This window comes from Phacochoerus africanus, chromosome 1 (genome assembly GCF_016906955.1).
Source record: "Phacochoerus africanus isolate WHEZ1 chromosome 1, ROS_Pafr_v1, whole genome shotgun sequence".
In the NCBI taxonomy this organism is placed as follows: domain Eukaryota; kingdom Metazoa; phylum Chordata; class Mammalia; order Artiodactyla; family Suidae; genus Phacochoerus; species Phacochoerus africanus.
This window is the reverse complement of record NC_062544.1, coordinates 153,881,112-153,895,396: the sequence shown is the minus strand read 5'-3', so window position 1 is coordinate 153,895,396 and position 14,285 is coordinate 153,881,112. Positions and strand designations below refer to the sequence as shown.

The window sequence follows — 14,285 nt, the reverse complement described above, 5'->3', positions numbered from 1 at the left end:
AAGGTTAGGTGACTTAAAGTATATGAACAGTTCAAAATTTCAGTTTTAATTATAAACCTTTCCTTAAAACCTCTAAGTAGTGCTTCATCAATTTCCCTTGCCCTCAGGACAAAAAGCTAGGAGTCTAGAGTAATGAAAATGTTAACTCTATACAGAAAAAGGACAACCAGCTCTCCATAAACTAAGCTAAAACTGACTTAGAGACTTAGGCTAAAAGTCCTAACTGGCTAAAAAAAATCCCTAAACTGAAAATAACATAAATAAGAAAAAAGCAATTTTATATATTAGCCAAAGGTTATTATTAATCTAACACAAAACATAAACTACAAATGGCTCTGACTTCATAAACATTCTGATTATACAAAAAGTGCAGTTCAAGACTAAACAGTTAACATGGACAATGGTTAATTTTCAGATTTTAGCTAAAGCACAAATTCATTAATGAGATATTCTGGTGTTAATATTTCTATGAAAAAAATAGTCACAAAGATTATTAAGTTTCATAAAGAAATTAATGTTAAAAACAGTAGCCTGGGGGAGTTCCCGTTGTGGCGCAGCAGAAACGAATCCAACAAGTATCCATGAGGATGTGGGTTCAATCCCTGGCCTTAATCAGTTGGTGGGGGATCCGGTGTAGGTCGCAGACGCAGCTCAGATTCGGAGTTAATGTGGCATACGCTGGGAGCAGTAGCTCTGATTTGTCCCCTAGCCTGGGAACTTCCATATGCTGTGGGTGTGGCCCTAAAAAGGAAAAAACAAAAAACAAAATAGTGCCCTGGAAGAAATAATTCATTTGCCATCAAAATAATTTATTGACCAGCAAATCTGTCTGGTGTCATTACTTGCTCAACACTTTAAAGGACACCCTATGTAAATGAAACCAACAGACCAATAAAACATTATTGATATTAAAAATACATTCTTTTCCCTCTGAGTTGTTGTCTTTAAATAAAAGATGTTATCCACATTTCTAGCTAGAATAACTTTGTGTTCAAGCTTATGCTGGATGTTATATATGAAATCTGATGCTAAAAACTTATTTTTAGTATAATTATATCCGACAGCTTGAAACAACTGGTTTTTTTTTGTCTTTTAGGGCCGCACCCATGGCACATGGAGGTTCCCAGGCTAGAAGTAGAATTGAACTCCAACAACTGTTATTTTAAAAATGGATTTGACTACCTGAAGCCAGGAGCTTGTAATTTTAATAACTGTGAAAATCATTCATATCTGTAGATTTTCAATTTTCAAATATTATAGCTATACTATCATGACTAGACATATATATAGTGCTTTTATTATTATCTTGTTTGTACATCAAAGCAACCCTATAGGATAGAAAAGGGAGGTACTGTCATTCTGATTTTATGAGAGCAAAGTAAAATTCTGAAAACTGGTAACCTGCCATACAGGTTAATAAGTGATGGAATCGGACTTGGTGAAGGTTAACCAACTCAAAGTTCAGTATCCTCTTTATTATCCCATACATTCAAAAGCCTGTCTCATGATTCTTCATGAGGTGAATGCCACCCATACAAATTAGCATTAATCCATCATGTTCAAGTTCTAAAGAACCGAATTTTGGTCTTAATTTCATAGAAACACACAAGACAATAATATTTGTTCTGTTGTATCTGATACTTTATGTTTAGATATTCTGTTAATTCATTAGAAACCTGTTTGTTTTAGAAAGATACTTATATTGCTTTCCTTGAATAAGAAAACAGCTACCATAAATAGATAAAGGGAAATAATTTAAGTGTAGTCAACAGCAACTGTGAGACCAAGTCACCTTTTACTTGAAACCTTACATCAGTCTTAACCAGTGTACACTCTATCCCAGATAGAAGAATGAACATTACGTGATTAGGTTCTGCAGCACATACTACCTGCTGAAAATTGACTCAAACTGTTTTAGATCTGACACTGACCTGAGGAGTAATACTGAAAAATATAAGTACATACAGTAAATATAATTGAACGTGAATTTTATTTTTCAAAATACTTGTCTGGCTAGCTCTCAATAAAAAGAAGGGCAACTTTATTTTTATAGCTACAAAACAAAGTTTAGAGAAGAATGAACTAGATACATGTGAATTTAAAAGTATGCAAACTTAAAGCTATGAAAGAAAAATTAAGAATGGAAATTTTATTAAATAAAATCCAAATCACTGATTCATAAAACTATGAATTAAGAAAAATTTATATAAAAATATAGTCAGAATTAGGTGACATTTCTTTAGTTCAGTCAAAAGTATCAGTCTATCATCTTTGTGAACAACAACTGAAGTAAATCTAGGACATATAGATGTGCTACCAGTGTGGAAGAAGGTTTTATTTTTACCTCTTTTTGTGCAATTCCCATTCTGTCTCTCCAGTGCATTAACACGAGATCCACTTTTTCTTTGGCAAATTTTTCAACTTCTTTAGCAGCTTTTCCGGCTAGTCTTTGCCACTCTGGAACTTTATTAAATTTTCCATACTGATCCTATAAAATAACAGTGAATTCCATTAGAATCCTATTTGTGAATTTATTTTAAAAATCTAAGTAAAGCTGAGTCACCCAATTATATATGATTAAATAAATACTGAATGTTAGGGCTCAGTGAAAAAACAAGGTGAAAATTTCTACAATAAATTAGACTTTTTGTCTAAGAAATCTTAACTTTTCTACCTAGTTTTCAAGAAGAGTCCTTTTAGAGGGATGACAAGATATAAGTGGGTACAAGCAGAGAAATCAGATGAAGACAAGAAAAGAACCCCTAGAAGACAATATTATAATAGTATATCTTGAAAGATGTTAAGTAATTTTTTCAAAGATAGCCCATCAATGATTAATATAGTTTTGTAAAGAAAAAACCACTGGAGTTCTCTGGAGGCACAGCAGGTTAAGGATCTAGCACTGTCACTGCTATGGCATGCCAGGGAACTTCCACATGCTGTGGGGCACAGCAAAAAGAAAAAAAAGAGCCCTACTCAAGTTAATTTATTTTAGTGTTGGCCCCTTCTACCGACATGTCTCAAAGCTCATTTTATGTGCAAAATATGACTTTTTACATATGAAATTTAAAAAAAAATCCATTCCTGGAGTTCCCATCATGGCTCAGTGGTTAACGAATCCGACTAGGGACCATGAGGTTGTGGGTTCGATCCCTGGCCTTCCTCAGTGGTTAAGGATCTGGCATTGCTGTGAGCTGTAGTGTAGGTTGCAAACGCGGCTCAGATCTGTTGTTGGTGTGGCTGTGGCGTAGGCCAACAGTTTCAGCTCTCATTGGACCCTAGCCTGGGAACCTCCATATGCCACGGATGCAGCCCTAGAAAAAGACAAAAAAAAAATTAAAATTAAATAAAAAATAAAAATCCATACCAATATGCTGAGTTAAGAGGAAAAAACATACAAGATTATCACTATTCATAAAATTAGATTGTGGTGGAGTTTCCACTGTGGTGCAGTGGGTTAAGAATCCAACTGCCATGGCTCTAGTCACTGCAGAGGTGCAGGTTCAATCCCCAGCCCAGCGCAATGGGTTAAAGGATCTGGTGTTGCCGCAGCTGTGGTTGCAGCTGTAACTGAGATTCAACCCCTGGCCCAGAATCTTCCATATGCCATGGGTGCAGCATTAACAAAAAATTGATTGTGGTGATAACTACAACTCTGTAAATATACTAAAGATTACTGAACTATACACTAAAAATAGTTACAATTTTGGGAATGTAAATTTTACCTCAATAAAGCTGTTAATAATTATTTTATTTTACTTATTTTTTCTTTTTAGGGTCACACCTGCGGCATATGGAAGTTCCCAGGCTAGGGACTGAATGAGAGCTACAGCTGAGGCCTATGCTCAGCCATAGCAACACCAGAACTGAGTGGCATCTGTGACCTATGCTACAGCTTGAGGCAACACCAAATCCCTAACCCACTGAGCAAGGCCAAGGAGCAAACCTGAATTCTCACAGAGACAACATCAGGTCCTTAACCTACTGAGCTACAGCAGGAACTCCAATAATAACAATTTTTTAAAAGAACGCTACTATTTAATGTAGTGAATTCTTGGTTTATTTCCAAAAACTTTAGTGTGTTTCAGGAAAAAAGTACTCTTTCATACTGAAAAGATAATTAGAACAGCCATATTTACCATTGCTATCTTCACATTATCTCTAACATGCATACGATCAGCATCCTTTTCAGGAACTGGATCTGAACTGTCCAAGTATGCCAGCAAGCCTGGCGGCTAAAAACAAACAAACAAAAGATACAAAATCAATTTTCCAAACAACTGCACACACATACAAAATATCTAGCCTTCAAAACTTAAATTAATACTATGATTTAGCTATTGAGGGTAGCATTTATTATATGACAACTCCTTTGATAAGTATCTTTTATATTAAAAACAGATAAATTAAAAAACCCTTAACAGTATAAACAATTCATTAATGAAATTTTATTGAGCAAGAATATATAATTTTTTCCAGTTATTCAACTGACTTACCAAAATTCGTTTTAACAAGTTTGTCGCAGTTGCATTATCAGCTGTCCAGAGTCCCACTAAATGTCTACTTAGCTGTCTGAAAAAAGCAGACGTTGAGAAAGGTTTGCTGCTTTATCTCAGCTAGAACAGAAGGGAATTTTTAAGAACAAAATATCATATAAGAAATAAGACTACAGTAAAAAAAATCATTTTGATGTTAAATATTAAAAATAGTAATTTGGAGAGATATGAGATAGTAATTCAAATATTGCTAGTATTTTAATATTTTCTCCAAATTAAAATACTTCCTTGATGAATAATTAATTTTCAATAAACCTGAGCATGAAGATATAAGTTCTTACCATATTTAAAGACAGGGAAATAATCAGATTTGAGAGTATAATTAGTTTGTATAAAAATCATGCTAGTGATCATAGCATTCTGGCATTCTTTGGAATTACAAACATGAGCAAAAGTCAACTATGTTCTAATATATCCTTTATGGCAAAGTCAGAGATAGAAAATATTTTCAGTTTTGGAATTTGAACAAAGGTTTAAAGCACTAAAAACAAGTTAATCTAATCTATTCCCACTTTTGAGCTAAAAGCATTCTTTAGTTCTAAGTGGAAATCTAAGATTCGTGTTGAATCTATCTATGACTTAATCACTTATTAATCTTAATCCTCATGATGACATCTGTCACCTAGACTGGAAACTCCTCACAAACAAGGAATATATTTTATTCACCACCCTTCTGTGTTTTGGTAGGGATTCAACTGCCATTTACAATAAGAATGGGCATGAAACCTGTGAGGGAAATAACCAAATAACCACTTACAGGCATACATGTTTACATATGTGTTATATTTCCAGAAAAAAGTTTAATAGGAAAACCCAAACTGTGCTTTGTTCTGACATCAATAATAATAATAATAAACAAACACTAATACAACTATTCACTCCTGTGCCAATTTGGAAGCTAACATATTGAAGTAATGACACTTGTAATTTCCTTCCTCAGCATTTAGTAGCTATCACCATATCAATGATTTCTAAAAAGTTTTTAATGAGGAATAAGAGAGATGACATTTTATAGTAGCAATTTGTAAAAGATAAAGCAATGCAAATGAAAATACTTATTTCTATTACAATTTGATAGCTTTTCAATACTATGACCGATCACAGTAAGGAACATAACTAATTAACTATAATAAAAAGGAACATAAGATGCAACAGCTAACATGAGGGTTTAATGCAATAAGACATCAAATAGTCTCTCTGGTAATGAAAAATGGTGTTAAGCATTGCTAATATGGAGTACACCAAAGAAATAACCTGCCTTTCATATCTTTCTGACCTCACAGGCAACAGAGAAGACTACTTTTGTGGCTAACATTTACAAGTCAAGAATGCAGATAGCTTCTTATAATAGCATAAACAGCAGAAAACTACTGGCAGGGCAGCACATTACAACATTCAATAACCAGACATAGGTGATAAAGAAATGAAGTTTACATTTTCATAAAAGTAAACATAAGTCAGCAATTTATGCTATTTAAAAAGTCAAAAAGAACATGATTAAAAATTTTATATATATTTTACTAATATGAGTCATGAGCAATAATATGGTATGCTAAGGATATATGAAAGGGTTGCATGTTAGGAATCATAAAGAAAGGTTTAAAAGGGCTGGAATTCATAGAGCCTGGAGATTTATGTGTTTCCTCATATTTGAAGGATTACTATAAAAAAGAAAATGGTTTGGCAAAGGGAAAATGGTTTAACTACAAGATATTTAGGATAGGCTTAGGTAAGATTTTAAAGTCTTCTTTATTCTTAGAGTAATTTATTTAAAAATCAACTGGTTGACGTTTTCACATGAGGTAATCTACATGCAAGGTGACCAGAAGAAAACACAAGAAGAAAAGCCTAGGGGGCATGTGCTTCTAGTTCCATAAGCTACTAAGTACTCTTTTCGATTCCAGTCCCATGACTATGCGTGTAGAGTTTGATGAAAGGAAGTGGTGTTAAAAAAGCAAACACAGTTTTATATTTTCCTCCCCAGTTATGCAGGGACAGGGACAATGATCATCTGAGTATAATCCTTCTATAAAGAAAGGAAAAGAACTAGATGAATCAAAATAAAACGAAACATTTGTGTAATCCAAACAACATTATTCAGTTTGTTTTATATAAATCTGAATCCATTCTGTAAACAGCAAGTTAAGTATAACAAATTAAATTTAACCTACCTATTTGTAAGCATCCTTTGATCTGAGCTTATTGTAAACATCGCAGTATGTAAGTGTCGAGGTAAGGCACCTTCACTTAGTGCAAGTTCCTGCATTTTCGTCGCAATTTCTTTGTCACCTTCCTTTGGAAAAAAGGTAAAATGATCCCTAAAGCAGCAATCTAAAGCAAGCTATTCTAATTTTGTAAAACTAATTTTACATCTCTAGATAAAAATTACTCAGTATATAATAAAAATGAAAAATACAACTTTAATTATCCAAAAATAACATAGGTAAATGGTAGTACAAGTCATTTAAAAAATATTATTTGCCTTTGGAATGAGGTTTAAATGTTCCTTATTACACTTTGCTTAATTTAGTATTAAAATCAGTTTCATTCACTCAATGAAGGAGAGAGGTGACTCAGAAAAATCAGCAATTCCTACAAAAGGTATCTGCAAACTTAGCTTGCTTTCGTTATTAAAGATACATACATTTTCATGTTAAAATATGATGTGATGCTGGGGTAGTTCTTACTATTATGATTTCACTCTGCTTATCCGGACTCACTTTGACAAAAGGGTAGGACAGATAAGACTACTAATCAAAAGTAATTATAGAACTATGAATTAAGCAAGCAGTGTGATATTTAAGACAACCTGTAGAAAAGTAAAAATCCTCACAGTGTTACTGGAAAAAAAGTGCAAGTATATAGTACAACAAAATATGTAGTATGTATACAAATATATACACAGTATGGACACCTACATATATCATTTGGGCATAAATGAATACACAATATGCATACAAATACATACAAAGTATGCATATGTACATACATAATTCTGAACACAGTCTGGATGGTAAAAATGCAGGTGACTTACTTGTTCCTTATAGTTTTTTTGTTTTTTTTTTTAACATCCCAATGTTTCTTAAAAGATCATATACTGCTTTCACAATCAGAAAACAACAATTTAAGACACTTTGTCAGGGTATCAGTGTAAATAAATAAACCCTCCTTACACACATTGGCTAGTCACTGGCCATGAATCTGACACATGTGGCTTGCACTGAAGCCTAAGTTGGCATTTTGATTATACCTGGCACTCATTACGTACTTCTGAAAGAATGGCAATGTTCGGGGTGGATCAAGGTCAGGAATACACTTTGGTATGGTCTCATGGTCCTGTCCTGGCTACTTTAAGCTCTGTGAGAGATGTGGTACTTACTTTGGAAGCTAATATTGCACATAGAACCCATTAGCTGGAGAGAGGAAAATTAGCTTTTAGTTACAACATATACAACTAAAATAAAATAAAAATGCAAATAAACATTGATGTTCTAACCAATCCAATGTCTATACATGACTTTTTTTTGGCTGCGTCTACGGCATGCGGAAGTTCCTGGGCCAGGGACTGAACTTGTACCACAGCAATGGCCCAAGCCACTGCAGAGACATCACTGGATTCTTCACCCACTGTGCCATAAGGGAATTGCCCTGATTTTTTAACAGATGCTTAAGAGTATACTAAATTCTGTGCTTATTATTTAGCTACTCATTATATTCATGAGCTTCAATGGCATGATTTTTTGATAAAAGGTTCAAACTCTTACATCTTATCCAAATTACTACAATGGCAACCAAAGAATACAACAATTCAAAAGCCATTTAGGAGTTCCCGTGGTGGCGCAATGGCTAACGAATCCGACTAGGAACCATGAGGTTGCGGGTTCGGTCCCTGCCCTTGCTCAGTGGGTTAAGGATCCAGCATTGCCGTGAACTGTGGTACAGGTCGCAGACGCGGTTCGGATCCTGCGTTGCTGTGGCTGTGGCATAGGCCAGCGGCTACAGCTCTGATTCGACCCCTAGCCTGGGAAGCTCCATATGCCTCAGGAGCGGCCCAAGGCAAAAAGACAAAAAAAAAAAAAAGCCATTTAGACTGATATTGTGAACATCCAGTATGTAAGCTGACATTCATAGCCACAATCTTCTAAAAAATGTAGACTAAAGCCACTGCACAAAGATTCTATGTACAACAATGTTATTATGTCCTGATCCCTAGAGCTTAATTACATATGCAGGTTGGCATGAGGAACTTGTTACCATACTTATTTGATACCACTCTGCTACAAACTAATTAATAGATTTCCATATAAACTTAGTACCTAAAGTTTCAATACCATCACCCACCACCATCTCCCCCAAAAAAAAGAGGAAGAGAGAAAGAATGCTAACTTTCTTTTTTTGTCTTTTTAGGGCCACACCCATGGCATATGGAAGTTGCCCAGGTAGGGGTCAAATTGGAGCTCCTAACTTTTCATTTAAAATAAAACAAATAAGGGAGTATAAGAAAGATGCTCCACGATGCGAGCTCCTAACTTTTCATTTAAAATAAAACAAATAAGGGAGTATAAGAAAGATTAATTTGCTCTAAACCCTCTTACTTAGGAACTTTAAATCCTTAGTTTATTAGTGAGGATTGTTTCTGCAACTAGTTTAGAATATAAAGATTTAAATTATTTTTCTCACCCAGAAAAACAGCATATTTCGCATAAAACACTGAAGGGTAACTTTTGTCAGTTTAAGTTCAAACAGCCAATCAACATTCAAGTTTAAAATTTCAAAATTGTTCTCTCACCTCTATTATTGCCTTCATAACCAATCCAGCTCCCTTTATAATTGCCATGGAAGGATGCTTTAAAATAAGGAGGAAAAAAGTTTCATAGAATGAAATAATTTTTTCCAATATATTTAGCTGTTGCTCTTCAGAGGGATATACAATTTTATGCAAGGTATAAGCCAAAAAATTAGTAAAGATACATCTCAAAGTTCAGAGTTTGGTTTAAAACTTTAGGTATTCTTACAAAATAACTTTACAGATACTTAAAGAGTTTAGAGTAGCAGAAAACAGCTAGCACTTATTTAAATAATAATATATATTCTATTTGAATGATACATATTAAACAATTATGATACTAAAATAAAAATACAAATAGCATATATACACATATACATACATAATAAGTATTACAGTATTATATGACATAAATATTTTCAATTGCCTATGAACAGTCTGCTAAAGTTCATTTTATTATTTGGAAATTTGTAAAGAAAAAGGAACTTTGGGCCTACCACAGAAAACAATTTGAGTTTTTCATTCTAAGATAGAAAAGATGTGCAACAGAGTCAAATGGTCAAAAGCCATCAACAGAGCTCTATATGAAACACCAAGACACCTGTGGAATTAAATGTTCTAATATGACAATGTACTAAGTTGTATTTATTTATATCATGACAGAAGCATACATGTATTATTTTAAAAACTGACCCCAAAAGTGATTCTCTCTGATTAGTTGTTATCTGATAAAAGTATAAGCCCTCACCTGAAAGAGTTTAAAGAGTGTTCTTCCATTAGATGCTACCATTTCCAGAAGCATATCAAACTGCTGCCCTTCTGTGGTCTCACTATACGGAGCACAGAGGGCAAAAGTAAGGAAGTCCAAGAGTGAACTAATAACTAGGGCACCAGTCCCATGATCCTGAAACAAAGTAACATATTGCCTTGGCTTAGAACAGAGAGCACAGCTTAAAACAGAGCAATAATGGGTTTCTTTCTGTTATTCTGTATGTTAGAAGTAAACATGTAATTTTCCCAATATGAGTTTCAAAGTACTCTCAACATGAATACTACTCAAAGCAGTACTCCTTTTACAGCAGCAAACCCACTGTTTACCCTATGTCAAAAGGAAAATAATTAAAATTTAGTCTCATTTCAAGAGAATAACCAAGATTCCTCAAACATGTATAATGAAGGTTAATGTGTATTTGTATAAAAAGCCATCTCTGACAACACTTGAAAAACTCTGGCAATTTGTTCATATTTCTTCTAGATGTTATAGATTGCTCATCTCCAAAGCTGTTACCCCTGACTGAGGAACAACAATTTGCCTTAATTTTCTTTCTTTATTTTTTGTCTTTTTAAGGCTGCACACTTGGCATATGGAAGTTCCCAGGCTAGGGGTCAAATTGGAGCTGTAGCTGCCAGCCCATGCCACAGCAACGCCAAATCCCAGCTGCATCTGCAACCTACACTACAGCTCACAATGCTGAATCCTTAACCCACTGAGTGAGGCCAAGGATCAAACCTGTGTCCTCATGGATACTAGTCAGCTTTGTTTCCACTGAGCCATGACGGGAACTCCAGGCTTAATTTTTTTTGAAAGCAACGTATTTCATAATGACTTTTTATTATTCTTTTATTTATTTAGCTTTTTAGGGCCACACCCACAGCATATGGAGATTCCCAGGTTAGGAGTTGAATCAAAGCTACAGCTGCTATGCTACACCACAGCCACAGCAACGCAGGATCCGAGCCACATCAGCGACCTAAACCACAGCTCACAGCAACATCAGATCCCCGACCCACTGAGTGAGGCCAGGGATCGAACCTGCATTCTCATGGATACTAGTCGGATTCATTTCTGCTGCACTACAATGGGAATGCCACAGTGACATTTTTAAAGAGAGGTAAAAAAGCAAAAATCTGTGATATCACTGTAAAAATCTAAAGGCTTTGCAACTTATCCTTTTCAAATAAATGGATATAGTCCTGAAACAGAATATTTCATTATTTGTGACCAAACTGAACTGTGACCAATACTGAATAAAGTTGAGGGCCACAATTCAAACAAAACTGCCCATGTTGCATTTCCAAAATAGCTTTCAATAATGTATGGTATCTCTCATTAAGACAAATTTAATTACAACTTACCACATGGGAATTAAATTTCTCCAGTAAGTTTTCCAGAAACTTCTTTGAAGAGAGAAGAGAAGCTTTGTTCAACTGTTCTTGTCTTAAGTCATAGTCATCATGCATGGGCTATTGGTTAAAAACAGTGATAACTCATGAGCAGTGGCATCACACAAAAGTCATTTATAAAGAGTACCCATTAAACGCTGAAAGTACTGAAAACCATAACCTTTAAAGTTTACAGCAAAAAGGAAACTTGAGGTAAGAGAAGCTGGCAGAAGTGATGATCTCCCCTGGGAAACTTCATGAATAATCTGTCCAAGTAAATGTACATAGTACCGCACAAAGCACTTTTGAAAGAAAAAGTCACAGATCTCCTTCTTAAAAGGCAAATAATATCCATTCTCTCTCCTCTTCACATATTTATTGAAATGATAAAGCTTAGCATATAAAAGCAAGTACTAAAATTAGCAGCAAATATCCCTTTTCTCAAGATGCTTCTCTTTTGACTGCTGGAATAATATAAGAGCATAAAATGGAGTTTAGCATAATAGGAGTAAAGATCAAATCCTAATTTTGCTGACTATAGCTGACTTTAGACACAGTTAAATTACTTTAAGTCTCTCAGTTTCATTTTCCTCAGCTATAAAGTGGAAATAATAGTACTCACCTCTTTGAACTATTATGAAGCTTAAATGAGACAAGTCATGTAAAATAGCCAACACCTAATGTGTAATGAGAGTGCAATGGTTTATTTCACACTTGTTATGTTGTATCTTTTCCACTAATTCTTTTAATGGAATTATTTGTAGTAAATAAAATATAATCCACTTTGAGGATAAATGCAAGGTTTTATACAAGCAATTACTTGTGTTTATTCTCTACCACTAAGTCTGCCTAAAATACTTTGTATAAGGAGTAAAGTCCATATACTACATACAAATTCAGATAAATCAGGGAGTTCCTGCTATGGCTCAGAGGATTAAGAACCCAACTAGTATCCCTGCGGATGCAGGTTCAATCCCTGGCCCTGCTCAGTGGATTAAGGTGCGGCGTAGGTCGCAGGCTCAGTTCAGATCCAGCATTGCTGTGGCTGTGCCATAGGCCAGCAGCTGCAGCCCATATTCGACCCCTAGCTCGGGAACTTCCATGTGCCACAAGTACAACCATAAAAAAGAAAAAATAAGTAAAATTTTAAAAAAAATAAGATAAATCAGAAACCTCAAAGTTAAATTCAGCATTGCTTCTCCCGCCAGCAAACTGTCACCAAGTTAGATCTTTACCTCTCAAACAGCTTTCAAATGTGCCTTCTTTAGCCCAGCATCTCATTTCTTGCAGAATTTGCTCTACCTGCCTCTAACCTCGCCTCTAACCTACACTCCACATACCACTGATGAGCTATACTCCACATACTACTGGTGAGTTTCCTAAAAGTCAAACCTGATGTTACCACTCCCTTGTTGAAAAAAAAAAAAATCTTTCAGTTGTTCCTACTAAAAGGATATAAATCTAGCTTTTCTGATACAAAAGGCTTTTTATGGCTGTCTCTGCATACATCTCTAGCTATAATTCCTAAGCCTATGTGCCCCCATACTTATATGATGATCCAATCATATTCAATTATTTGCTGTTTCCCAAATATCTTTTGCATATTCTATTACTTCTTCCCAGGAAAGTCTTCTCACAAGTAGAAAATACCTGGCATCCCTTCAAGATTCAGATCAAGCATAACATCTTCCAGAAAGATTGGCCTAGAATCTTTTATCTTCTCGCCACAAAATCAAAATTAAATGCTGCTTTTTAGGGATCCCATGGCCCCTACTATTTTATATTGTATACAAATGCCTACCTTACTAGACAGTCAGCAATTTTAAGGAAGGGACTTTGTCTCAACATCTTTGTATTTCTAGCACATAGCACAGTGCCTAGTTTATAGGCTTTGCTAAACATATGTTAATTTGAATAAGTAAATGGCTATAAGAGCAAGTTAGGAAATATAAGAACAATGAATTGTGGAAATTTAAACCATCAGTCAACTTAAAATCAATTTCTTTAAGAGAAACACTATTACTTACACACATGAGGGCACAGAGCATATCAACAGCTGCATGGATTACTCCATTATTGCTCCTTTTGAGTGCTTTTACCACTTTCACTCCTAGACGCTCCCGAAACCTTGTGAAACAAAACAACAAGCATATAGTATTAATGGCAGAGCATTATTCTATTATTTCATTATTAAAATATAACATAATAAGTCATCTTATGTTTCTGCATTACTACTGCAATTACATACTCTGAATCCCATCTCTGGAACACATCAGTTTTCAGAATAATTTTTTTCTTTGAGGGGGAAGATTTTCTTAAGGTTAATTAAAATTAAAAGGCATATAATTTCCCATTCAAATTCACTAAAACAAGAGTCAGTAATATCATGGGTGAATGGATAAATAAGAGTTAGTAATATCACCAGTTCCATTCACCTTCCTTTTTTATTTCAAATCAATCAAAAACTACTGTATCAGCATATTAATAGGTATCAGGTTTTAGTCAGACATAAAGAGGTAAACTGTGGACTATTTGCTATTCTGAATTGTTCGAATTCTTTAAAAAAAATTTAAGACCACTTACTTTGGAAGCTGAGTAAAGGCTAAAAAACCAGCTTTGGAAGCCACAAGCCTCCTCACAGCTTGGAACTGACTTTCAAGTTCTGCATTTGAAGCAACAACATCTCCCTCTTGGGACAATAATGCTGTTATAGCATTATTGATCAGTTTTTCTTTGTTTTCTGAGAAGAGACCCTAGGTGAGGAAGAATATTTCAAAAAA

At 34.7% G+C, this 14,285-nt stretch overlaps 1 protein-coding gene across 3 annotated transcripts in view; it reads right to left on the bottom strand.

Annotated features, from left to right (window-relative positions):
• DNAJC13 (DnaJ heat shock protein family (Hsp40) member C13) overlaps nucleotides 1-14,285 on the bottom strand; it is a 141,869-nt gene that overhangs the window by 72,841 nt on the left and 54,743 nt on the right. For 2 of the 3 annotated variants that reach the window (XM_047782708.1, XM_047782714.1), the window contains exons 12-20: nucleotides 14,089-14,258; nucleotides 13,533-13,632; nucleotides 11,479-11,586; nucleotides 10,091-10,246; nucleotides 9,346-9,402; nucleotides 6,728-6,849; nucleotides 4,497-4,572; nucleotides 4,140-4,235; nucleotides 2,345-2,488 (exon numbers count right to left, since the gene is read on the bottom strand). In XM_047782708.1, the coding sequence (XP_047638664.1) occupies nucleotides 2,345-2,488; nucleotides 4,140-4,235; nucleotides 4,497-4,572; nucleotides 6,728-6,849; nucleotides 9,346-9,402; nucleotides 10,091-10,246; nucleotides 11,479-11,586; nucleotides 13,533-13,632; nucleotides 14,089-14,258 (1,029 nt within the window). The remainder of the gene's footprint in view (nucleotides 1-2,344; nucleotides 2,489-4,139; nucleotides 4,236-4,496; nucleotides 4,573-6,727; nucleotides 6,850-9,345; nucleotides 9,403-10,090; nucleotides 10,247-11,478; nucleotides 11,587-13,532; nucleotides 13,633-14,088; nucleotides 14,259-14,285) is intronic. The other variant, XM_047782724.1, reaches the window with a different exon arrangement.